The 25,822-nt window shown below is 40.2% G+C and overlaps 2 protein-coding genes across 5 annotated transcripts in view; one reads left to right on the top strand and one right to left on the bottom strand.

Annotated features, from left to right (window-relative positions):
• LOC100755143 (CCR4-NOT transcription complex subunit 2) overlaps positions 1-1,875 on the bottom strand; it is a 92,230-nt gene extending 90,355 nt beyond the window's left edge. For 2 of the 4 annotated variants that reach the window (XM_027392365.2, XM_027392369.2), the window contains exon 1: positions 1,744-1,875. Coding sequence is in view for 2 of the 4 variants with exons in the window: in XM_027392364.2 (XP_027248165.1) it covers positions 1,744-1,748 (5 nt within the window). In the remaining 2 variants the exon portion in view is untranslated. The remainder of the gene's footprint in view (positions 1-1,743) is intronic. The other 2 variants (XM_027392364.2, XM_027392368.2) reach the window with 2 other exon arrangements.
• On the top strand, positions 1,775-22,109 carry LOC103163686. The gene is made up of 4 exons (XM_035451359.1): positions 1,775-1,923; positions 2,059-2,346; positions 3,215-3,319; positions 20,181-22,109. The coding sequence occupies exons 1-4, from the start codon at positions 1,775-1,777 to the stop codon at positions 20,452-20,454; spliced, it is 816 nt and encodes a 271-aa protein (XP_035307250.1). The 3' UTR covers positions 20,455-22,109.
• The last annotated feature ends 3,713 nt before the right edge of the window (positions 22,110-25,822 follow it).

Genomic DNA, 25,822 nt, shown 5'->3' with positions numbered 1-25,822 from the left:
GAAACCCTGTCTCTAAAAATAAAAATAAAATAAAAAAAATCAAAATAGTTGAATGCAGACAGACATTTCAGTGTATGGGATTTTTAAGGAACACTTCCAACCAGGGATAAAATTACCTTACAAAATTACAAAGGATGAATCCATTGATGTTTGGAAAGAGACTGTTGTCAAACATACCAAACATTCCCAAACATAAACTTGCTATGAAAGTGTATACACTTTTAAATTGCTACCCCACTCCACAAAAATTATCCCCACTTATTTGTTTGGGAAGAGAAATCATTAGGGATACGATTCCCTATCTCTAAAATGTCTTACTATGGAGAATAACAGAAAATGTATTCAATTTTGAACATTAAATATGCCCTCCCTTGTGAAAAGACTGGTTAACTCTGTACCATACTTTCTGCCATTTGCCAAGAACCTAAGGATCATATTGCTGTATTTTATTAGGAACTGTCCAGATGATTAAAGAGAATTCTTTGACCAAGAATTTTATGAAAATGAAGCAAAACACCCTTAACACTTGGTTTTCCAGATGTTGAAAAGTGGAGATGTCGCCTAGAATTTCCAAGAAAGTGGTACCCGTTACGGAAGTTTTTTTGGAGGTAATAACGTACTAATAGGGCCTAAAGTAAATGCAAAAGAACAAAACCTCCGAAATAATCTTACAAAAACAAAAAATTACAATTAGCTTTTTCCTCAGGGCCTACAGATAACAGGAGTTGTAAACTTTCTCCTGGGCAAACAGTACCTCAATTAAGAACTACCGGGTTTCTTTTAAGCCGACTTATTTCTTCTATGCAACTTTGAAGTTAAGACCTAAGACAGCAGAAGGTGGAGAGAGGAGAGGCCCCGGCGGAAGTAGAAAACCAGGGCTTGCGACTTCACAGACAGAAGTGTCTCGGGTTCCTCCGCCGCCCCAGGACCATCAGAACACTCCCGTCTCTAGACCACCGGGGGAAGCTTCCCTCTCCGGGTACTAGGGCGGCGGCAGCAGCGGCGGCAGCAGCAGCACCAGCGGCGGCAGCAGCAGCAGCAGCAGCAGCATCGTAGTTGCTCTCCTCCTCCCTCCACCTTGCAAGGGCCTTCGGTATCCCAGGGCCTGGAGGCTCCTGAGGCCCGTTAGCCAGCCCCAGGTCCCCATCTTTCTTTCACAAACAAAAACACACAAGCGGCGGATGCTGCGCGTGTATTGCGAGAACGTGAGGAGTCAGGGACCGGCAGCTGCTGGGAACGTGGCAGAGCCGTCGAGAGCGGCCGGGGCTCCTCGGATGCTGCCGCTGCCGCTGCCGCCTGCTCGTCCGCCCTAGGAAGCGGCACGGCGGCCGGGACTGCTCCGCGCCGGCGGGAGCCCGGGGAGCCCGAGTGCGGGCAAAGCCCCGGCGCGGGCAGCCGGGACCGGGCCTAGGCTCCGGAGCTGCGGCTGCGGCGGCGACGGCGGCGGCCCGAGCACGGCGACGCTTTACGTCCTGTCCACCCCGCCACACACCCCCTCCCTCCTCCAGCGCCGCACCCCCCTCCCCGCCGCCCGCCCGCCCGCCCGCCCGCCGCTCCGCTCTCCCTCTCTCGATTGGAGCCGAGACAAAAGCAACGGGAAGCGGCGGGCCGGGACGCTACCCGCGGACCCCGGGCGCGACCGGACTAGCCCCGAGGCATTCCCCCGCCTTGCGGGGGCCCCCAATCCGCCTCCCCCGCCGCGCGCCCCGCTGCCAGACTTCCGAAAATTTGCCAAAAACTCACCGCATGAATTTTCTTGTCCCGCGGATCCAAGATGGCGACGTATCCACCGCGGAGGCTGCTGGGAGCAAGACCTTTACCCTCTGACCCCCGCCGTGACCCCCGTCGCTGCGACTTCGCTCTAGGCGGCGGCAGAAGGTGGCGAGCAAGGCTCGCCGGACGGACGGAGCGCTTCGGTGGACGGTGAGAAGCGCGGCGCTCCCCGGGAGCCTTCCCGGGGTTCCGCCGTGCGTCCCGCCGGCTCCCGCCGAGGCGCGGCGCTGCCTGGTGGCGGTTACGGAGAGCGGGGGCCTCCGCGGCCTCGCCTGTCTCCTGAAGCCAGGCCGTCGCCACGCCGGCCGGCCGGGAGCTGCGGCCTGGGGTCCGAGCGCGGCCTCGGGTGCAGGGGCGGGGAGTGGTGAGGCAGCGTGGGTCCGCCCACCTGGGGACGCGCAGCGTGTTTGTGTTTGTGTTTTTGTCGGACACCCCGCCCCCGAGCACCTCCTGCGGTCTGTCCCCGGGCTGGGCCGTTACTACTTGCCTGCGCCGTGACTGCGGTGCTCCGCTCCTGCCGCCGCCCCGCAGCCTGCGGTGCGCCCTCCGCACGGCGCCGTCACCTCCTGAGGAGTGAGTTCCCCTCCGCCGAAACCTGGACGTCTACTCACCCCCACCCCCACCCCCGCCTTTTTTATGCTGCTTGGGGGTATTTTGGTGGTTTTTTTTTTTTTTCTTGTTGTCCTTTTTTTTTTTCTTTCTTTCTCTTTTTGGTCCAAACCTGGTGAGAGGAAGTAAGGGTAGCGTGTTCTTAAAGCACTACCAGGAGCACTTCATCTAACCGAACAATGTTTATGGTACTTTATTTAGTCCCCGCCCGGCGCGCCCTTTGTAAACCTTAGTGATCAGCTGGCCCATCCGCCAGACCGTTTGAAAAATACTACGGCTGTGGTGAAAACTTCAGGGAAGAAAGGTTTTTGCTCTCCAAAATAGTTCTGTCCCTGAAACTGAAATTCATTTTCTTTGCAATGTAGTACTCTATTCCTGTAAACATCCATAAACTTCATGGTTTTTTTTTTTTATAATTACTGAAACTTGCTAAACGCCTCTGTGATTTGAAGTTCTTGGTTTCATACTGTGTTGTTATTCCTATTTGAGTGACAGACTTTATGAATGTGGATTACTGTTAATTTGAAGTAAATAAAATGCTGTTTGTTTTATAAAATTTACTTCTTCCTGTCCCCAATCAATCGCTACAGCTTCAGTTTATCCTAGAAAGCTAGAGGCAAGAAACAGGGAGAAATAAAAGCCTAGTATAAAATAAAATGTAACTTCGCCATGGTTTTAAAAGTAAGGTATTTTAACATATCTGCAGATAAGTAAATTTGTTTAAATGCCAACAGATACTGGTGTAGCCAGGAAAAGGGGGGTTAATCTTGCCGGGTTGTTCATTTCATTAAATACTCCATTTCACCGTTTTGTGTTTTGTTTTTTACTTCAGGAAAATTCAAGAAGGATGGAGACAAACTATATGGCTCTTCCCCCAACAGTTCCTTCCTGCCTTTCTGCTTTCTCTTCCTCTCAAGTTAACATCTACTGCCATAAGGTAGTGTGTTAAAGGACCGGCTACAGGCATAGGGAGTGTATGTGTATGAATGCATGCAATATAGAGCACTCTGATCTGACTACTAATTATTTGGAGGCGTGCTCGAGAGTGAGTGTGTGTGTGTGTGTGTGTGTGTGTGTGTGTGTGCATTGTCACATTGGGTGACATTAAATGTTCTAATTCATTACTCTTCTTACCTATATTAAGTTTAATAACACAGTTTTGTCAGCATTGGAAGCCCTTCCACAGTGTAGAAAGTCTGAGAATTTTATTATGTTTGGCTTTTCACTGGGCAAGATAACATGTTATTAATAAGTGCATGGAGTAGGGATACTAGAAGAAAATTCAGTGGTACTATTACTCCTAAGAACACCATTTGCTTAGGACTGATGCCCAAGTTTTTATCTTCTCTACTGAGTGGGGAATCTCATAAGTTGGTAAGATCAATTTAATAGGTATTGAATGGCATAGCATTTGTTAAGGGCTTATATTGATGGATCATCATGATGTAAGCACTCAATAAAAATTTTAAATCATCCTGTTGCATCAAAAACTTCTTCACTGGGGATAGTTTTTACAGGTCTTTGTGTCTAACACTTGAGAAGCAGAGAAAGGCTGATCTATTGAGTTCCAGGCCAATCTGGTCTACATAACTAGTTCCTTGAGACCTTGTCAAAATAAAACCACTTCATCTTCAAAACCAGACATGATGACACTTGTCTGTGATCCTATTACTGTGGAAACTGAGACAGGAGAGTCAGCCTGAATTTGAAGCTAGCCTAGACAACATACTCATAAGACCTATCTCAAAAACAACAAAAAAGCGAAATAGCAATTGCTGTTAATGATCATATTTACCCATTTGCTGTTTTTTTAAATTTTGGTAGTGAAGGGGGTTAATAATTTTGTTACTTTTACTTGAAAAATAGGTCATACTGATGAGTATGTTTGTGTGTTTTTTAAATATATGTTAAAATTTTTTGTGCACCTCACAGAAAAATTTTTCACTTGGATTTAGGGGAAAATGCTTTATTAAGGAAAGAATAAGTTTGTGTATATGTGTAGAAGGGAAAGGCCTTCCTTTAAAAAAGCAGTGGATATGATGCTGGCATGTTCGCCATGACAAGGAATAAAAAAAAATGTCTCTCAAATGTAACTGAAAAAGAATGGGTGACTCCCCTCTCATCCGCCAGCTTGTTCATCACCTAGTGTTCCTAAGTTCCACATAAATAGTAACACTGTTTACCTATTTAGGCAGGAAATTAGAAATCCTCTGTGATTCCTTCTCACTCTGTGTCACCTTACCAGTATGTACCATGAACTCTTTACAAATATATTATGACTTCCTACTTCTCATCAACTCACTCCCACCCTTGTGAGCTACCATGGTCTCTTTCTAATGTGCAGTTAACACCCACTCTGCTGCCCTCTGTCAGCCTTCCTTGTATACCAGACAGAACCATTATTTTAATTTCTTTGTTCAATTGTGTTTCTCAGGTTTTTAAAACTTCCTGTAGCTTCCCTATGTATATGGGATAAAACCTGAAAGGCCTTTCAAGCTGTCGTATTCTAGCTCCTCTTGTGTGCATTTTGTTTTCACCTATTTTGCCTCTGCTTTCTGTCATATCCCACACTCTTTCCAGTCTATAGCACAGACTGTTCATTGCTCCCCCAAATTCCTCTTTTTTGGAGTAATAAATGTGGACACATGGCTACGTGGCATAAAGACTGTGTTTCTAGTTTACTTTGTAGCCACACGATAGCATCACTAACCAGTTAGTTATACTCCTGTATCTGTTATCCTTATCTTGTGCTCCTCCAGAACAACCCTTTGATTAAAAGCAAGTACACCCATCATCCCTTTGCTCCTATCTCTGTTTTGTGCTCTGAAGTACTGATAGCCTGGAACACTCCTTGCAAGCTTAGGACATACATATGTTCCTTCATTTTAAGAATTGGCAAAACTTTAAAGTAGTAGAAACTAAGATCCCTTAGGACTTTGTGGGTCAGAATATAGTATCTGTACTACATTCCTTTCAATTTTTTGGTGTGGGGAAAAATTGGTTACCTTTGTATCTTTTATTATCAAAACCATTATTTGGAGATAGACATTGAGCCAGAAGGATTACCACAGTTTGAGGGTAACCTAGACTGGAAGAAAATGTCAGCCTGGGTTACATTGTCCCTGGCAACCCTCCCTATGATAGCTCCCCCTATGTTTATTCTCTAATACTGTCTTCTACAGGAGTAATTACAAATTTTTAAAATCCAAACTAGGAAAAAATAGCACTAAGCTAATGAGATATCTGGAATTTCCAGACCTTGGTAATGAAGATAGATGACCCCACTCCCAACCCCCATCTCCAGGAAACCTCTATTACTGAAAGGAAGGGGAGCAAAATGAATGGTGTGAAAACATAGTGCGTTTAAAGCGGAAATTCTAACTACTGTCTGCTTGATTTTTCTGTGTTACTGAACTTAGTTTCTTCATTTCAAATACACAAAAGTATCATGAGTTCAGAGTGGTCACTACAACAGGGTAAGAGTAAGCCCAACTCAGTGGCACAGTATGCAGCACCTTAGTTTGTAGCTGTTAACATTCCCATGGTAGTACTGAGGACAGTTCAGAGAAGCAGGGCAGCTTACACATTTCTTACACACTTGCTCCGTTCCTCTTCTAAAAGTGCATCGTAAGGAAATAAGGATGTGTATAACAGTACAATCGATAGAGTATTGCATTGTTCAATATAATAAGCATCAACCATACAGCCATTAAAAATGATGTTGACAGTGTTGGTTTCTGTTGAGGACCTGCCCTCTTGGCTGGTAAATAGTTGTATGCTTCTGGTGTCTAAACATGGTTTTCCCTCTGCTTTCCCGGGACTAACTCTTACAAGACACCAGGTGCTTGGGATTATGTTCACCATGAGACCTCATTTGACCTTAATTATATCTTTACAAACTGATTTTCAATGCAGTTATATTCTGAGGTAAGGGAGATTATAATGATGGGGGGGGGGGGTAACAGTTCAGCCCGTAACACACAGGAGGGCAGAGATGACCATGAACCAGTGACCAGAATCAGAGTGAGCCAGTGAAAGTTTGGAGTGCTGTAAACGCCAGGCAAAAGAGTTGATAAAAATGTTTTAAATAAAACACCACTATCCCATGGTTTAGTTAGCACCAAAAGGGTGGTGAGGACATTCCATTTTGATGAACCGTCGTTCAGCTTTGACATAACTTACCTGAAGATAATTACATCCCATGGGTCAGGACTCTTGTTCCACAGACTGCTCTTCCCTTCAGATGCTAGTTGACTGATGCAGTGTAAGTCAGGGTTCCATAACCCCTTCCTCAGGCTCAATTAATTTACTCTAATTGATCACAGACTTCAGGGAAACACTTTACCTGTACTCACAAATTTATTAAAGGAGATACTAAAATGGATGTTGATGAATAGCCAGATGGAAGGGATACATAGGGTGAGATGCAGGATAAGACCTGGAGGTTTATATTCTGTTCAGGTATGCCACCCTCTAGGGGCACACCTAAAGTGTGTTCAGCTATCTAAACCCAATCCTTCTGGGGTTTTATGGAAGCTTCAAAATAGGAACGATTGATAACATTATTGATGATTAACCAATACAACCTGTAGCCCATCTCCCTGGAAGCAGCAGCATTTGTTCTGAAGCTGTTGAGAGGTGCCTCCTTAGGACAAAACATTGCCTTATCTCCCAGGAAATTGTAAGGAATTAATTGCTCTGTGCCATGGTCAGAGACCCACACCAAACAACATACATGTACCCATTACATCTGCTGCATATAGAGGTATAAATGACATTGTGTCATTTATAAGCTATACAGATATAAATATGTTTTTCTGAGGTTCTGATATTAATGAAACTGTCACCTGATTTTCAACAGATACCAAGAGTACACATTGGAGAAGATATGGCTCCTTCAAAAAATGCTGAAAACTGGGTGTTCTTGTGTTAAAGATTCCTTTGTCTCACCCAATATAAAAATCACATTCAAAATGGATCAAAAACCTTAATCCCTGGAGGAAACACACGAAAGTAGAGGCGAGGTTTTTTCTGAAAAGGATTGCAATGTCACGGGGAAAAAATGGCAAGAATTGAGAAATTGAATGACAGGAAATGAAAAGCTGCACAGAAAAGAAAACAATGAAGAGGCATGAAATGCCATCATGAAGCCCCTTCCTGTGCATGCTGATTTTATGTTTAGTTAAGTCAGAATTGGGCAAAGTGGAAGCAAAGTTGTTTTAAGTTCATAGTATTTTTTTATGATTTTCTGAACCCTAGTCATTAAAATGACAGCAGCTGGACATGGTAGTGCACACCTTTAAACTCAGCATGCAGATGGCAGAGGCATGTGGCTCTATGATCAGGACTGCCTGATCTCCATAAAGATCTCCAGGACAGTCAGGACTGTGTTGAGAGACCCATCTCAAAAAACAAAGGGGGCTAAGTCAGCAAAGTTTACTGTGATTGCTTGGTTTTCCCAGTTTTACTATTTTTTAAGCCTTTGATCCAGACACAAGGAGTGACAATACTTACCCATTACTGGTCACTCACCATCACTGCTCTGTCCAACCCAAAACAAAGAACTATGAGCATCCAAATCAAGAGAAATTAACTTACCTAGTTGTTTTCCTTGTGATCCATAATTGGCCTTTTAATGGCTTTTAAGTAAAGATAAGAAATTAAAGTTTCGTGGAAAATTCAAGCTGTTAAAGAATACGTTATTGTATCACCAGAGATTCGGGAGGATTAAAAACCTGAGTTGAAATGTGCTCGCCGATAACTCCTGGACAAATTGCCTAACCTCCTTAGCTTCCATTTTGCTGTGTGGAAATGGTACATAAGAATATGACTGATTTTGAGTTACAAAAATGTTGTTCCATGGCATATATAGATTGGGAAATGACCTAATAGTCAGCAAATAATAGTTAAAATGGCAATATGTAAAAATGGCAAAATGTAAAAGACTACATATAATCTTAACTTTAAATAGAGAAACATCAGTAACTAATGAGACATCAGGAAAGGTCAAAGCAGTGAAGTAACACCCCTAAAAATAGTCATTAAATGAAAAACATCAGAAATGTAAATGTGCTAGCATTATATTTTCTGTTGGTACATAAAAATCAAGTAGGAAAGTGAAGTGTATTCTTGAATGACAGTGTCAGCTAGTAATCATATGATTTTGCTACTGTAATGTCTTAATATATGTGTTAAGCCAATCTTCAGATTATGAGATGGCATCTCATCCACAGTTACTAACAGGGTTTTAAAAGACCTATCATTATGGAGGGGACGGTGTACTTTTCTGGTGAATGGTGTGTGTGTGCACTTTCATCTTTGGGCTCATGTGCCTGTGTGTGTGCAGAAGCCAGACAAGGATGTCAAATGTCCTGTTCTGCCACCCTCTGCCTTGTTCTCTTAAGGCAGGGTCTCACTGGACCTGGAGCTCACCATCTTTCAACTAGGCTGTCTGTTAGTGAGCCCCAGCCATGTTCTTTTTCTCTGCCCCACACAACCCACAGCACCGGGAGTACAGGTTTTCATGTCTGGCCACACCGGGCTTTTTATGTAGGAAGGCAGTAGGGGATCTGAATTCAGTTCCTCAAGTTTGCACGGCAAGCACTCTTACTCAATAAGCTCATTTCCCAGCCCAAAACATGCCTATCAATTTTGAAAGACACTGCAGTTACAGAGTATTTGCAGTATACTCAAATAACTATATCTTCAGTAGGATAGCTCATCTCATATGAAGTAAAACATGTAGCCACAATTAAGGTGTTTTAAAAGCACTGCCTAGAATAGAATTAACCACTATATTTCACAGAACAGAATTTGTATTTCACTAAACACTATACTATTAAAGGAGTAGTTTCTATTAACTTCAGTGTTACAAATTTTGGTGTAGCTACCACTGTTGATTGGCAAAGATGGTCCTTAAGAAACATCTTCAAACCTTTTCTTTTTAATAAAGCAGCCTACAGCTGGGAAATGGTTCTTTGTAAGCATCCATGTGCTAGTTGGTCTATTTTCTGTTGCTATGACAAAAAGGCCTTGAATCTGAGTAATGTTTAAATGAAGTTTATTCAGCTCACAGTTATGAATGTCCAAGAGCATTACAGATAGCATCATGGTAGTGTAGAGAGCAGTATAGAGGGCAGCGTTCCTGTGACCTCATAGCCTTCCAGTATGCTCCACTTCCTAACGGTCCTACTGACTCCCAGCATCACCATATGGAGAATGAATTTTCCAGCACATGAACCCTTGCAGGGGATACTCAAACCATGTCCAATTGCACCTACCAAAAGAGAGCCTATGGAAGAGTTGAATGGAAAGCCCAGACAGCTGGGTCATCAGTCACAAGCTTGGCAGTTGCTCCTGGTGACTGATAACCATAGTAGAGATTGTAAGACATAGGACTACCAAATCTGAGGATCTAATGAACAGCTACATGATGAAATCTCCTTGCTTCCTACTAAAAGCAAAAACTTGAAGAACAAAAGGGTCTTCTTAGCTACAGTGTGGTATAGAGTGGTACAGTGGACAAATAGTATGCATTGGTTAGTTCACTCTAACCTGAAGAACTTGGGACTATGTGGTTCCTTGTAAAAACAGCTTACGCTAGAAAAGGGAAAGAAAGAACTCAAACTGAGTTCCTCAGTCCCTCAGTACATTAGTTCGTAAGCTACTGGTTTACTCTCCTTGCAAAGCTGTTTAATATTCTTAATATATAAGTGGGTTCCTCAGTGTATTAGCTTTTTATTGAAAATTTCGGTTAATCAAAACTGTAAGCTATCTGTATTTGATGAAGACATACTTGAAAGGCTTAATTCTGGGTTTCTGTACATGGAGATTAAGGATCTTCTATGATTAATTAATAGTATGGGGTATGAAATGTATAACAAGACATTTTGAACAGGATTAGATAAGGTATTTCTCTAATTCTTGAGGGGGTGTGTTTTTCTAAAACCTCAAGAAAGACAGTCAACCAGAATTAGTCCCATAGTATGGTTCCAGCTGAATAATTGATGCTTTAATACTGAGAGGAAGTTTCCAAATTTTCTTAAGAGTTGTGATTGTGCCATTATGTCAAGTATAAAGTGTATCAAACATGTTAACATTCTAAATTGAAATATTAAGTAAAGTTAACCGGTGCTAACAGCTCATCACCAAAGTGCTTCTATCCCACCTCTAGTCAAAAGTGACAGACCATAGAGAGGAGAAAGAAGTGTTGCTGCTTGGTGGCCAGTCTCTCCCAATATGCAATTGACATGGGAGAGGGTGTTTGAAAGGAAATGGAAAATCAGGATTCCTAAAAGAAGGAAAAGCATAGACACATTTCTCTGTTAGATATTGGCTTGGGAAGGGACTTGTTGAACAACTGGAACTGAGAAGAAGAAAAGTAATTTCAGAGAGGCCAGTACAACAAGAAAGTGCTCTCTCCATCTGTCATTTAGTATGACAATGATAGAGATTGTCATACTATGCCATGGTGTAAGCCGAGTTATTTTGTTAGTATGAAGGTGGTTGCAACAAAAAGTATGCAAGCAGTAAATTTCTTCCAGAGGCCCACCATTAGGAAGATAGTTGTCCTACTTAACTTTGTCAACTTGACATCATCTGGAACCTTCTGAGAGGAAAGCTCTGATTGAAATATTGCCTAAACACAACAGGCCTGTGTGCATATCTGTGGAGGATTGTCTTATCAGTTTTCAAGGAGGACCCAGCCCACTGTAGGCAACACCATCCCTAGACAGGTGCTCCTGGGCTGCATGAGAAAACCAAGCATGCATCTGCAAGCAGCATTCTGTCATAGTTTTTGCTTCAGACCCTGCCCTGACTTCCTCAGTGGTGGACTGAGTAAGATCTGGAAATGTAAGTCAAATACGACTTCCTCCCCAGGTTGCTTTTCAGCAACGTGTATCATCCCAGCAATAGGAGGAGACTACTTAATCAGAGCCCATGCTTCCTCCATCAAAGAGGCATCCTCAGAGACAGAGCTTTTGACACTCAAGAGAATATCCTCACCTAATTAAGGGTAAATGTTTGTCTGTTTTCTCTCCCTTCTGTCACAAACCAAGGACACTGGACTTAGAGAGTTGGGTATCTGACAGCCAGGTTTCTCCCACACGGCTTCCCAGTCCTTGTACTGAGTAGGTGGAAGTAGAGGGTCAGGAGAGCTTCCAATTGAGCTGTAAGTGAAGCTTCAAAGTTAACAAGACAGACTTTGTGTCTGAGAAATTAATTTACTGAAAATCTTAGGATCTATATAAAAATCCCTAAAAGAACCATAGAGGAAAAAGGGAATATTCAATTTGATTGATTCTTGATATAATAATATCCTGGTATTATGGAAAGTGGAAGGAAAGTTTTCTTATTTACATTCTCAACAGGTCAAAACATTCTTAGTAAACAGACACTTAAAATATGTATACTGAAATTGCATATTTCATTTGGAATATGCTTTCAAAGCTTAATTTTTTAGTTCACATACACAAAGTTGTGAAGTTTGAAAATGTCCTCTACTATCTTTGTAGTTTTAGCATTAGCTGAAGAGTTTAACAGGATTTATATCATTTACTTTGGTTAAATAAAAGTAATACATTTTCATTCAGAAAGGAGCAATGAGTAAATACAAGACTTGTATTTTGTTGCATTGTATTGATTTATTGTGTATGTGGAAGGGTGTGTGCCTTGGTATGCATTTAGGAATTGGTTCTCTCCTTGCAACATGTGGATCCTGGGAATAAAACGCAGGTCATCAGGCTTGGCAGTGGCCGGAAGTGCTTTTACCAGCTGAGCCAACTTATTGGCCCAAAACCTGTTTCGAAGTATAATAATGTAAGGGCCAGGGAGATAGATCAGCTGGCAAAGGTACTTTGCCTAATAACCTGAACACGAGCCCCGAACACATGTGGACAGAGAGAATCAACTTTCTCCAGGTCCTCCTCTGACATGAAGGTGCTGACACAACAAACAAAATTTAAGAATTACTAAATTTAAGGTTTAATCTAAGTATTCAATTTGACTTGGTGGGATAATATCTAGCACATATGAAGTCAGATCAACCTTACATTACCATGAAGTGGAGCATAAAGAACTATTTTGTTTGTTTTATTGGTTAATGAATAAAGCAAGTGATTGCTTTCCAACTTCAGATCTGGATATAGACAATTGGACCATTCTTTTGTATGATGAACAACATGAGTGCATACAAATTCCCAGTGCATTCATGCTCACAAATTTGTACTATGTGCCAGGCACTTATACAAGCAAAGGAAAATACGGCTATATGGAAGGTGAATATGAGTCTTATTTGTGGAGAATATAAACAATCAACAAATACTTAACATAATATTCAGCAAAAAGAAGAAATGAGAAATGAGCTAGGGAGTGTCGAGGAGGGGCTTTTGTAGATTTTACAACAGTAATAATTCTGAGGAGGTAACATTTGAGCTAAAGATCTAAGAGAATCAAGAGCATGCTCATATATATAAAGCTTAGATGTCAGGCAAGTAATTTGGTATCCCTTAAAGAATATTAACACAGCTAATTTCGATTTTACAAAAATAACACATTATAGTGTGTGTTAATATCTCCATAGAAGTTGTTTGGTTATTTGTAGTCTCATTCATTCAACAGATTCCTATATCACAGGCTTTATTCTAGGCTGTTGCCATATAACACTGAATAAAATACACAAATCCTTGGCCATGAGGATTTTACAGTCCAAAGGGAAAATATGTACTGTATTATGCTATAACTTGTTTTATAGGGGCAAAAGCAGACCACAAAACTGTCCTAGTTGGGTTTCTTTTGCTGTGATAAATACCACAACCAAAAGCTACTTGGTTAGAAAGGCTTTATTTCAGCTTACAATTGTAGTCCATCATGAAGGGATGTTAGGGCAGGAACCTGGAGGCAGGAACTGAAGGGGAGACCACAAAATGCTTTTTACTGGCTTGTTCCTCATGGCATGCTCAACCTGCTTTCTTACACAATCCAGGACCACATGGCCAGGGCTGGTGTCATCCACAGTGGGCTTACCACCCCACACACATCAACAATCAACCAAGAAAATGCCCTACAGACTTGTCTGCAGTCCGGTGTGATGGAGGTATTTTCTCTATTGAGATTCCCACTTCTAGCTTATGGCAGGTTGACATAAAAACTAGCCAGCACATAGACAAAAAAGATTATAACTACTAAGAGCATTCACCTGAACAGTAAGGGAATTAGACAGTGCTTCCCATAAGGAAATGGGCGTGGGTGGGGGGGGGTAGGGGGCTGTATTTTTAAAATGTTTATTTGTATGTGTGTATGCATGCCTTAGTGTACATGTATATCCACCTTGTGTGTACAAGAGCCCACAGAGGTCAAAAGGGATGTATATATAATTTAAAGTGATTATTTTTACCACGAGACCATAAATAACTATATCTTAAAAGGCACTGGATTTAACGTTGAGCAATGTTTGCTATACTTGAATGTTTAAGTCACACAGCAAATATAATATACGCTTATTAAAAAATAAAGTAATAGGAGTTGGAGAGATTCCTCAATGGTTAAGTGAGCTTACTACTTAATATAGAGGACATGAGATCTGTTCTCAGCACTCACGTAGCAGCTCAGAAGTGCTGGAACACCTGTTTCAAGGGATCTAATGCTCTCTTGTGGCCCCTCCAGGTTCCTGCATGCAGGAGGTGAACATAAACTACAGGCACACAGAAACACATAAAAATAGTTTTTAAGTGGTGCTCATTGTTATCATTATTGTGGCTTGAGTCAAGATCTCTACTCTTGCACAGGCTAGCTTGGAACTCACCATGTGGACGGCTGCCTCAAAAAACTAGTCTTCTGCCTCAGCTCCCTATGAGCTCAGTTAGAGTCATGAGACACCATGCTGGGCAGTTAATGCTATTCTTAAAGTTACATTAAATAATAAATTGAGATTAGTCGGGGGAAAGCAGCACATTATTTCCTGTTATAAATTGCAAGGCTAACAAGCATGATTTATTGATTCAAATGAATTTTTATAAGTTTGACAAATTTAGAGTTATTCCTTGTTTTTGGCTTCATTTCATGTCTTCCAAATATTGTTAATTTTATCAAAATTTGTATGCAGGCAACCCTTACTAATATACATATCACATTTGTTGCTCTGGGGAGTTAAGTAAAACTTTTTTATTAACATTTTCTATAATTTTTAATGTTAATTTTTATTTATATGTGGTCAATATAAATATCTGGATATCTGTATGTGCACTGTCTTTCTTGGGTACCATGGGGACCAGAAGAAAGCTGGAACTGGAGTGATGGTTGTGAGTCATCGTTCGAATGCCAGGAACTGTTCAAGAGCAGCCAGTGTTCTTAACCACTGAGCCATCTCTCCAGTCCCCCAAATACTAATCATTGAAAAGAATGACTTTTAAATAACAGCACATAAAAATCACAACTATATACATAGAAATTATAGCTATATTTCTTTCCATTTCTAATGATATTCTAAGTTTTAAATCCATATAGAATAATAGGTAAATTTTGTAAATAAGGATATAGTGGGGTTTTCTTACATTTACTGTGTGTGTGTACACAGTATACCGCACAAAGGTATGATCTACTCAAACTGAAGTATTTTTGTGTTTGAGGTGTATTTTGTATGCCCTCCTGATGGAGAAAACAGGTGTCTTTATACTATTCTTTCCTTGCCTGTGGTGGTTAGGGTTCTATTACTTGGAACCCTAAGTGGCAGCCACCAGTTTTTAGATACAAAGTTGATCAGGTAGGAATGAGGTTCAAGGCCAAGTTGTTTTGCTTTTACACCTGCTAAGTTAATGATTCAAAAGAAAAGCTTATAGACTTCCTCTTATTTTCCCTCTATAATCTACACAATGTAAGGTGAACAATAGAAACATTAAAATATTACTATAGTACATTAAAATCAGCCGTGACAGCACAACTATTTGATAGATTTAAATTTTGAATGCCATAACTTTCCCTGGTTCTACCCAAACCATAAAGGACACGAAACATGTAAGATTCAGCTACAGCCATAGTGTCCTTAAAACTCATAAACTTGTGAGTTAATCTTGGATGATTTTCCCACTCAGACCCGCATCCCTGATGATTACCCTGCAGTAATGCAATAATACTACAAATCCCAAATGTTGGGGGGGGGCGACACGGTCATCTTAGAGAAATAGAGCACTGCACATGTTACTAAAGCCAGGGGATTCTGTTTGCAAAATATTGTATAAAGCCAGAGAAGAATTCACCAGAGTCAAGCTGAACTGAGCAGTGAACAGTTCATTCTGTCTCTCCTGGTTATGGCCATAACCAAATCATGAGTTTGGGCAAAGCTAAAGCTTCATATGAACATGGGCTTACAGCTGTAGAAGGGGAGATGTTGAACCGTTCCTACTAATGTCCAGTTTCCCTGAGTAGTCTGCTGCCATGTTGCTTTTCACTCCCTCAGTATACTCTCCATGAAAACTCACTGGTTCTGTACATGATCTTCTTAGTAAATCATCACTGGTTTAAAAAGATCGCCAGATTGAACTGATAATGCAGTGCAAGGAGGCACAGAAAGAGACCTATGCTACTCCACAGCTTGTGTGTTCATAAAATGGACCCACTGTCTAAGAGGAGTAAGGCTACAATAATCCTAGAGGTTTGTGACCTTAACTTCCAAAGCTGCTCATTTTGTCTCTTATAAGTATTTTTGTGTTTGAGGTGTATTTTGTATGCCCTCCTGATGGAGAAAACAGGTGTCTTTATACTCTACCAGTATAAACTGCTCTACCAGTTCTTACTGAGGTCATATGGTTTATAATTCAAAAATTACTAGCCTGTATTCTTAAAATTGTATTAGTATGCTACAAATGCAAAAGTTGTCATCTATTAGGTCCCAATTGTTAATAAACAACAAATACAAGTTCAGAACTCCTGAGGAGAAAAAGTCATTTCAGTTCTATTTAAGGAATGAGATTTTAATAGCTGGTCTAAGGGTTTATTTTCTGTAAGTCTGGCATCAGCTTGAACTTGTTATGGTTTCGATTGAGCTTTCTTTTGGCCTCATTAACAAAAATTGTGTTTTAATGAAGGAACTCTAGTGTTATAGCAAAGAATTGCTTTATTAACCTTAGTAATCATTAGATAACTAAAAAAGCAATACTACAATTTACATTTTTCATACAAGCTTATGACTTTAGAACTAATAGGTTCAGCAGTTAAATTGTGATGTGCTTAACCAAGTGTGTATTGTTAACATATTTTTGTAATGTGGAAAATGGAATTTGACTAGAAACTTTCCAATCCAATCTATTGTAACAGATTAATAGCCCTTTCTTCTTCAAAAACAACTTGTAACAGTTCAGGAAGCTGAACACAGTTACAAGATCCAGATAGCCTCTGTTATAAGGCAAAGGAGAAGCTGGTGCTGAACCTAGAGAAACAACACTCACAGTGCATTCCTGAGAAGTCAATGGTAGGGTTTACATTTTGAAGCTCAGAAAAACCTTAAAACCTTGGGGGAGGAAGAGAGCCACAGACTAAGTTAATGGTTTGAATTTTTAGTCCAGCTATCTAATTGACTAATGGATTTCGTTAATAAATAGGTAGTGCAAACATCTCTATATTAACAGAATGCTCTTCAACAGTTCAAGACAATGGGAGGAAAGTCCTCTGTGCTAGGATTAACTAGAAATCTAAGGAAAAAGAGTGGGAGTCATTGAGTATCTGTTGATACTCTTGTATCCTGTTCCAGGATGCAAGAACCAGCCCTGTGTGTTTGGGACCTGGCACAAGGACATTATTTGGAGATCCCTGCTTGTTTTAAGTGCTGAATTTGAACTAGAGAGAAGAAACTAGAAGGCAAAACCATCACTGTAATCCAACATCTTAAACTGACTTTTCAGCAGTAACTTTTCTTTTTCAGTGCTGGGGATAAAGGAATAACGCTCATGGCCTTGTGCATGCTAGGCAAGTAAGTGTTCTGTTGCCGAGCTACATCCACACCCCTTAGCTGTAACTGTAGAAAGAGATGCTCTGCATCCAGTGCATACTGATTGATTTTCAAGATACCCAGACTATAAACATAGACCATCTCAAATCCCTGTTGAAGACTGAATAATTATGTATTTCAGAATTAGTTTTCTGTTTTTAATAGACTTATTAGTAGGAACAGACGACCAGTAGCAAAAACTGGCTATTTTAACATCTGCATCGATCATGGTCATGGGGCACCTGAGTGTTCATACCCATCTGTGTTTCAGGCATTTTGCCCATTGTTTAGATCTATGCCAATTTCAAAGGTCACATGTAAATCAAAATGGGCAATATGTATTCTTTGAGGTATAAATAATATATTTTATGATTTCTTTGAATTATGTTTGTAGAAAGACCTTTGTTAACTTAAAATAACTTCTATTAAGTATAGAAAGCAAAATACTAGCAAACTCCTTCAGCTTACTAACAGAGTCAATTTGTTCAAGTTGTTAAAATTAGAAAAAATACTATATATAAAAATACTTAAAAATAATTTAATGTTATTTGAGGGAGAGAAAGTGGCATTTGGCACCTACTGAGAATGAAATGCTTTTACATTTTTTATATGTAATTCTCACAGTAGTATAAAGTATATACCATCCTTTGCTAAGAAATAATAAGAAAAATCACTTACAGTACCTTATATACACAATAGCCAACATTATTTGAAGCCTGTGTTCTTTTAACACTACCATACCATGTAAGTAGTTGGAATCCAAACCCTCGGGCAAATTGGGGGACTTGTAACAGTGAATGAAGTCGTTTGTATAAATTTAAATTTTCATTAGCTAGAAGATTGCCATTCTGTAGTGGACAGCCCCTCACCCATGTACATATGGTAAGTATCAACTGGGCTTAGTAGGTTATCAGAAAACAGAAAAGACACATGGAGTCAGAGGGGGAAATGAAGTGGGGATGGATAGAACCAGTTTTGTTGAATACCTGTATGAAATTTTTGAGGAAAAAAAAATTGTTTGCTTGTTTTCAATGGTTTACTTTTTCCCAAACACAATACATAAAACAAATAAGAATGTTTGATGTGAGAGTTGCAGGGAGGGAGAGGGAATTATAACTCTTTTTCTTCTTGCCCCAATTCTATACCCAATTATCCATTTAATCATTGAAGGAATACTTACAAATCAAAACACTCAAGATGTGACTTTAAGAGCCTATCTTGTAGCTGGAATACTTGGTTGATACTCTTTAAATATTATAATTGCTTTGTTTTGCTCATGTACTGGTCATAATAAAAATGTGGTTTAAAAATGGAGGAAGAAGTTCTGGAGCCATGAGCTCCTTTGTCACTTTATGCCAAATTATCATTCACATTTCTTCCACCCAAAATTAATGAATTGGTTCTCTCATATATTTTTACAACTTCAGGTAAAAAGCAGATGCTGCTGCTTCCTACCTTCGTGGAGGGACAATCAAGTAAATGAAAACTATCCATGTGTTACCAAGAAAACTTATTTTCTTAATATCTGATTAGAAAAATTGTAAGATTACATGTTTAAGGAATACTCTAAGCATACTGGCAAAAGTATTTTTCCCTGTTTTTTGAGATGGAGTTTCTATGTGTAACAGCCTTGGCTTTCCTGTAACTGATATCAAACTCTCAGAGATCCACCTGTCTCTGCCTCCCTATTCCTAAATCATGTCCATCTAGAACCTTGCAATGTGATCATATTGGAAAGGAGTTCTTTGTAGGTGTAATAAATAAAGTCCAGGTTATAGTGGCTATGTAGTCCTAATTTGGTAACAGGTATCCTTATGAAAATGGAGAGGAATAGCTAGCTCCACAGTGGAGAAGCTGTAAAAATGAAGGTCTAAACTAGGTTGATGATCCCTAAGCCGGGGATCAGCAAGCATTGCCACAGACCACCTGAAGCCAGAAGAGGCAAGAGAACTCTTCCCTAGAGCTTTTGGAGGGACCTTGGCTCTGCTAACCTTGGTTTTGCGTTGTGGCCTACACACCTGTGAGAGAGTATTTGGTTTAAACACCTCCAGTTTGTTAACTTGTCACAACAGCTCCAGGAAACAGATCTACTGTTTCAGATAGGTTAGGAAGATCCCTCTATCCAAGGTGATGGTTTTATTTGTTTGCTTGTTTGTTTGTTTGTGACAGTTTCATGTGTTTTAGGATGCCCATAAATTCTCTCTGTAGCCAAGAATAATCTTGCACTTGTAGTCTTCCTGCCAACCCGCTCCCCAGTGTTGAAATGACAGGCATGTACTACCATGCCCTGCTTGAATTATGTGGTGCTGGTGAATAAAATAGAGCATTGTGCATGCTGGACAGGCACCCTGCCAGTTTAGCTACATGCAGCCCCAGATCATTCATTCATTCATTCATTCATTCATTCATTCACTCACTTGTATTTGTAGTGCTGGGATGTGACCCAGGGCTTTGTGTAGGGGCTAAGCAAGCATGCTATCACTGAGCTTCATCCCTGCCCCTAGTTATGACTTTAAATCAAGACATAAATAATAAAAATGACTTGTCTAAGATGAAAATCTCACCAGAGAGCAAACTCATTGGCAGCCTGTCAGTCCATTGGTAAATATTATACAGACATTTTAACTGACTAGTTGCGGTGATCTGAATCAGAAATGCCCCCAGGGTCTTGGACATTTGAACATTTACTCCCCAATTGCTGGTGCTGTTTGGGGAGGCTCAGGAGGTGTGGCCTTCATAGAGGAAGTGTGTGTCACTGGGGTGGGCTTTGAGAGTAAACTTTTCCTGCCACTTTCACTTTGCTCTCTGCTGTGTGTAGAGATGTGAATTCTTTCTGGGCATTATGGTGCAAGCATTTGATCTCAGCACCCAGGAGGCAAAGACCGGTGAATCTCTGTCGGTTCCAGGCCATTCAGAGCTACACAGTGAGACCCTGTCTCAAAAAAATAAGAATAAAAGAAGATGTGAGATCTCGACATTCTGCTCCAGTTGACATGCCTGCCTGCTGCCTTCCCCCTGCCATTAGGACTCCAGCCCTCTGCAACCGTAAGCCAAAACGGTTTTATCACAGAAACAGCAAAGTAATAAACTAGTTCTAAAATCACAATATTCTCTCTATCTCCAAGCCCTTTGCAAAACTTATATGAAGTAAATATTAAATATTAACTTAAAGAAATTGGGCAGTGTCACATGCCTAGTGTCAGACCCTATATTCAAATTTAGACAACCTAGTTTCAAGAACCTATAATTTTCTTCTCATCTTAAGACAGTTTCACTGGAAAGTTCAGGCTGTCTCCAAATCATGATCCTCCTATCTCAGCCTCCCTAGTGCTGAGATTATGGGTGTGAGCTGCTATGTCAGTTAGGAGCATGAACTTTTAGCCACCAGACCAGGAATAGCGTGGGTTTATAGTGCCCACAAACTTCCAGTGTGACTCTAGTGATAGTCCGCTGAAGCCAGTCCTATGTGTAAAATATAGCTCATCGCTCTTATCCCTAGCTGTCCTCTCCTTTATACCAACTGCATTGATAATGTAATTGCTGCTGGGGTTTCAAGCTCTACATGTGCTAACTCTTGATCTAAGCAGCAGCCCCATGGAGCAGATTTAGTTTCCAAGTGTATAGTAACACTAAAAAGTGATGGAACTGGAGTTGATCTGTCTGGCTTGAAAATTTTCCACTTTCTAAAGAAGTTCTCTGTCCTTCCCACTCTTGTGTGTGTGTGTGTGTGTGTGTGTGTGTGTGTGTGTGTACTTTTTACTTACTCCCTTGAGACATGTTCTTTCACTGAACCTGGGGCTCAGTTTTTCCAGCTATCTGGAGGTCAGCAGGCACTAGATCCAGTCACCCCACCCCCCAAAGCCTTCCCAGTGTTGGAGTTCCAGGCAGTTGGCTTTCTAAGTGAGTGGGAGGGATCCACACTCAGGTTCCAGGCAGCATTCTAAACCTACTGCACCTTCTCCTGTTTCTTGTTGGGGAGGGCTTGGTTTTGTTGAGACAAATCTCATTCTGTAGCCTAAGCTGGCATGAGGAAGTCATGTGTGAAGTGTACACCTCTAGATCAATAAATTCTGAAACATTTAACACCTGTGTAATAAGCAACCAGAACATTATGTGGAAAGTTGTCCCTCATGTCCTCCCAGTCTGGGAAACCCCCCCCCTCCATGTGCCTCCTACCATGGTTGTCTCTGCTTACCTTTGAATTAGCACAATCATGCAGTGTATATCCTTGGTGTTTTGTTTCTTTTCAAAGCCCTCACTATTAGTGATCATATAATTCTTCCAACAGAACTGCCAAGCTCTTAGTCCTATTCTATTGACCTTTTACTAAATAACTGGTAAAATAAACTAATTTTTACTAAAATATTAGTGTGTAAAATGGGCTTTTTTTCCAAAAAACCTATTTCATAGTTTGTATGAACTCTAGAAAAATAGGTAATCCATTGATTTTTAGTAGCTTGAGTTATTTTTGGAAGGAAAATAAATTGTTAAACATGATTTTTATTCCCCTTTTCAATTTCTGTTGCCATAAAATAATTTCTTCAAGGCATTTTCATAAGTATGTCATTAATATTTTGTCTGTATTCATTACTCCCTGATACCTTCTCCTTATTCCCCAGTTCCCTCTTGCTGCCCCTTTCTCTCCCCCAAATAGTCTTCCTTTCTGTTGTCACTGTCATGAATTCTGTTACCCATTCTTTCTTCCACCATTGCTCTAATAAATAATAAATATATTGTATTTCTATGATATGTTGGTTAGGTTTATTCCTAGGCCATTGTGGATGGAACCTATGTAGATCAGGCTGGTCTTGAACTCACAGAAGTCCTCTTGCCATTTGGACTTCAGTGAGATAGAATCTCAAGATTACTTTTAATTTGTATTAAAAGTAATGGCTAAGTATGTTAAACACTTTTTCAAATATTGGTCATTTGTATTGCTTCTTTTGAGAAATGTCTGTTTAGTGATTGATTGGAATATGTATTTCTATGTATATTTTTTGCAGTTCTTTATATTCTAGATATTAACTTCCCACTGTATAGTTTACAAAGACATTTTTTTTCATTCTGTTGGTTCTCTTCACTTGGGTGATTGTTTCCTTAGGAGATTTTGATATCATATAATTCTATTTATCAATTCTAAGTGTCAGTCCATGCACAATTAAATTTCTTTGTTGAAAGCCCTTGTGTATGTCTATATCATGAAGTGAGGCTTTTCTTCTGTATTTTCTCTACCAGTCTCAAGGTTTCAGGCTGTACGTTAGAGTATTTGATCTTTGTTTTTAACTGATTTTTGTGCAGGTTGAGAGAGATTAATCTATTTTCATTCTTCTATGTGTGAGTACCCAATTTCCCCTGCACCATTTGTTGAAATGTCTTTTTCTTATGCTTCTTTTGGGTAACTTTCTCGAAAATTAGGTGGTTGTCGCAGTGTGTGTTCATTTTGGGGTCTTCGGGTCTATTACATTGCATTGCACGTCTTGTTCTGTGCCAGCGTTATATTACCTTTGTCACTATAGGATTGTGATAGTTTGAAATCAGATGTAGTGATACCTCAGGCATTGTTCCTTCTGCTTAGAATTACCTTGTCTATGTGGGATTTTTTGCTTCCATATGATCTTTAGGATTGTATTATCTAGTTCTGTGAATAATGTCATTGGAATTTGAATGGGAATCCTAGAATCTATGGGTCACTTTTGGTAAAATCACCATTTGCTTTTTAAAGTTGTATTTTTATAGACTGTAACTTTTTGGCAAGGGATGCACGTGCCACTGTGCATGTGTAGAGGTCAGATGAGAACTTAGTGGAGTCATTTCTCTCCTTCCATCTTTACAAGGGCTTCAAGATCAAACTTGATTGCCAGGTTTCTGTGACAAGCACCTTTACATCTCACCAGGCCAGTACAGCCATTCTAACTATTAATCCTGCTAATACATGAGCATGAGGTGTCTTTCCATCTTTTAGTGTATTAATTAATTTCTTCAGTGACTTAAAGTTTTCATTGTAAAGGTATTCACCTCTTTGGTGTGGTTTATTTCTGAGTGTTTTATTATGCATTTTTAAGCTGTTCAGAGTGGGATTTTTTTCCTAATTTCTTTCTCAGCAAGTTCATTATTATTATATAAAAAGACTGCTGTGTGTATTACATGTTACTTTGAGTCTTGCTACTTCTCTGAAAGTGTTTATCAGCTCTAAAAAAGTTTTCTAGTGGAGACTGAGGTCTTCTATGTATTTATTTATATTTTGTCTTGTGTATAGACATGTTATCTGGACGTATGTCTGTGCACCATGGGCATTCCTGGGGTCCATGGAGGCCAGAAAAGGGTGTCAATCCCCTAGAACTGGAGTTACTGACAATTGTAAGCACCACTGGGAACTAGGAATCAAACCTGGGTCCTCTGGAAGAGCAGCAAGTGCTCTTAGCTGATGAACCATCTCTCTAGTTCTTTGAGGTCTTTTAAATACAGGATTATGTCATCTAAAGATATACTTTAACTTTTTCCTTTCCTATTTGTATCACTTCTATTTCTTGTTTTACTGATCTATAAACTATCATTTCTTCTAGATTCTCTCAATCTTTTTAAAAATTCAAGTATTTTCTAATGATATTTTGGATTTCTTTGGAATCTAATGGAACACATCCTTTTTAGGGGAGGGGGTTCAAGACAGGGTTTCTTTGTGTAGTCCTAGCTGTTCTGGAATTCCCTCTGTAGACCAAGCTAGCCTTGAACTCAGAGATCCAACTGCCTCTATCCCCCCATGCCACCCCCTGTGCAGGATTAAAGGGAGTGCCACCACACCTAGCCAGACATCTCCCCTTTCACCTGTAGTTTTGTTATTTTGTGCTAAGTCAAGGTGTAGCCTCATTGCATGCCACCAGTGTCATACTTCTAACTTGCTACATTTATCTGCCTGTCTTAACTTTTGATAATACCATATCATGCATCCATTAGGAAATTAATCCATTCCTTAGATCAGAGACCTCATGATCCAATTGTCTCTTGAAATATCCTCACAAACACATTCATAGGTGTGCTTTCTAACCTCAGGGGTTACTTAATCCAACTAAACTTGTGACAGAACTCTCACAGGTGCCCATTCATAAGGGCAGATCCCTCAGGATTTAATTACCTCTATAATTCTCTGTTAAAGCTGTGGCATTAGGAATTTTCATTGTGAATTTAGAGTACACACAATATTCAAACCTAAGCAATATTTATGTGCTATGAATATTGTATCTATAATGCAATTAAAATACTGCAGAGGAAATCTGAAATTTTTAAATGATCAGCATGATAGTGTCTCAAAGACCTGCTGGCTGGTAAGCTTCACTCAAATTACTCCAAGCTTTCTGAGTCAACTTAATATAGAGATGAAAACTTTACATGGCTAGTATCAAGATCAAATATCAAATAAGGCTATGTATATGTTTTATATAAAGGCTCATATATTTGAGGCCAGAAAAAGGTGTTGGGTCCCCTATACCTAGAGTCACAAGTGTTTGTGAGCATCATGTGTGTGCTGGGAATCAAAGATGGGGGTCCTCTAAAAAAAGAAGAAGTAAAGCCGGGCGTTGGTGGTGCATGACTTTAATCCCAGCACTCGGGAGGCAGAGGCAGGCGGATCTCTGTGAGTTCAAGGCCAGCCTGGTCTCCAGATCGAGTTCCAGGATAGGCTCTAAAGCTACACAGAGAGAAACCCTGTCTGGAAAAACCAAAAACAAACAAAAAAAAGTACTCTAGCTGAACCGTTTCTTACTAACCTATAGCCTAGCGGGAGGGGGTTCAAGGCAGGTACTAGCAGTACACTTAACTCTACTTTGGAGTGTCACTTAGTGGTAAATTAGGTCAAATATTTGACATATGAAATAAAAATTATGTTGAGAAAGATTAGAATATTTAAATTGTTGAGGATTGACATCAGCAAGTTGGCTAAATAAGAGTTTACAGCTCTTGTCTCCTTGCAAAAACATCAGTTTAAACAACTATCTGAATTCCAAACTGCTTTCACAAGGGCAAAATTAAAATTTAGGTATGAGAGTTCAAGAATGAATACAGCACAGAAGGAAGAAGAAATGTATCGAAAGGATAGGAAGGACACTCATGGAACATGATTTGGATGTGTCCATAAAAAGTTGAGTGTTAGAATTTAACTGACTAGTGTAATAGTATTAAGAAGTAGAGTCTGGAATAAGGAGACAATTTAGTTGGCAAAGTGCTTTTCTTACCAGAAGGAAGACCCAAATTTGAGCCCAGAACCCACATGAAAATACCAAGTGTGGTGGTGTACAGTTGTAATCCCAACACTGGGGAAGCAGACATAGCTAAATGCCTAGGGATCACTGGCCAGCCAACCTAAACTGCCTGGTAAGTTCCAATCCAGTGAGAGACTCTGCCTCAAACAAAAGGTGGGTGGTACCTGAGAACGACATTTAAGGTTGTCCTGTTCACATGAATGTGTAC

The sequence above is a fragment of the Cricetulus griseus genome (assembly GCF_003668045.3).
Source record: "Cricetulus griseus strain 17A/GY chromosome 1 unlocalized genomic scaffold, alternate assembly CriGri-PICRH-1.0 chr1_0, whole genome shotgun sequence".
Lineage (NCBI taxonomy): Eukaryota > Metazoa > Chordata > Mammalia > Rodentia > Cricetidae > Cricetulus > Cricetulus griseus.
This window is presented reverse-complemented; position numbering and strand designations above follow the sequence as displayed.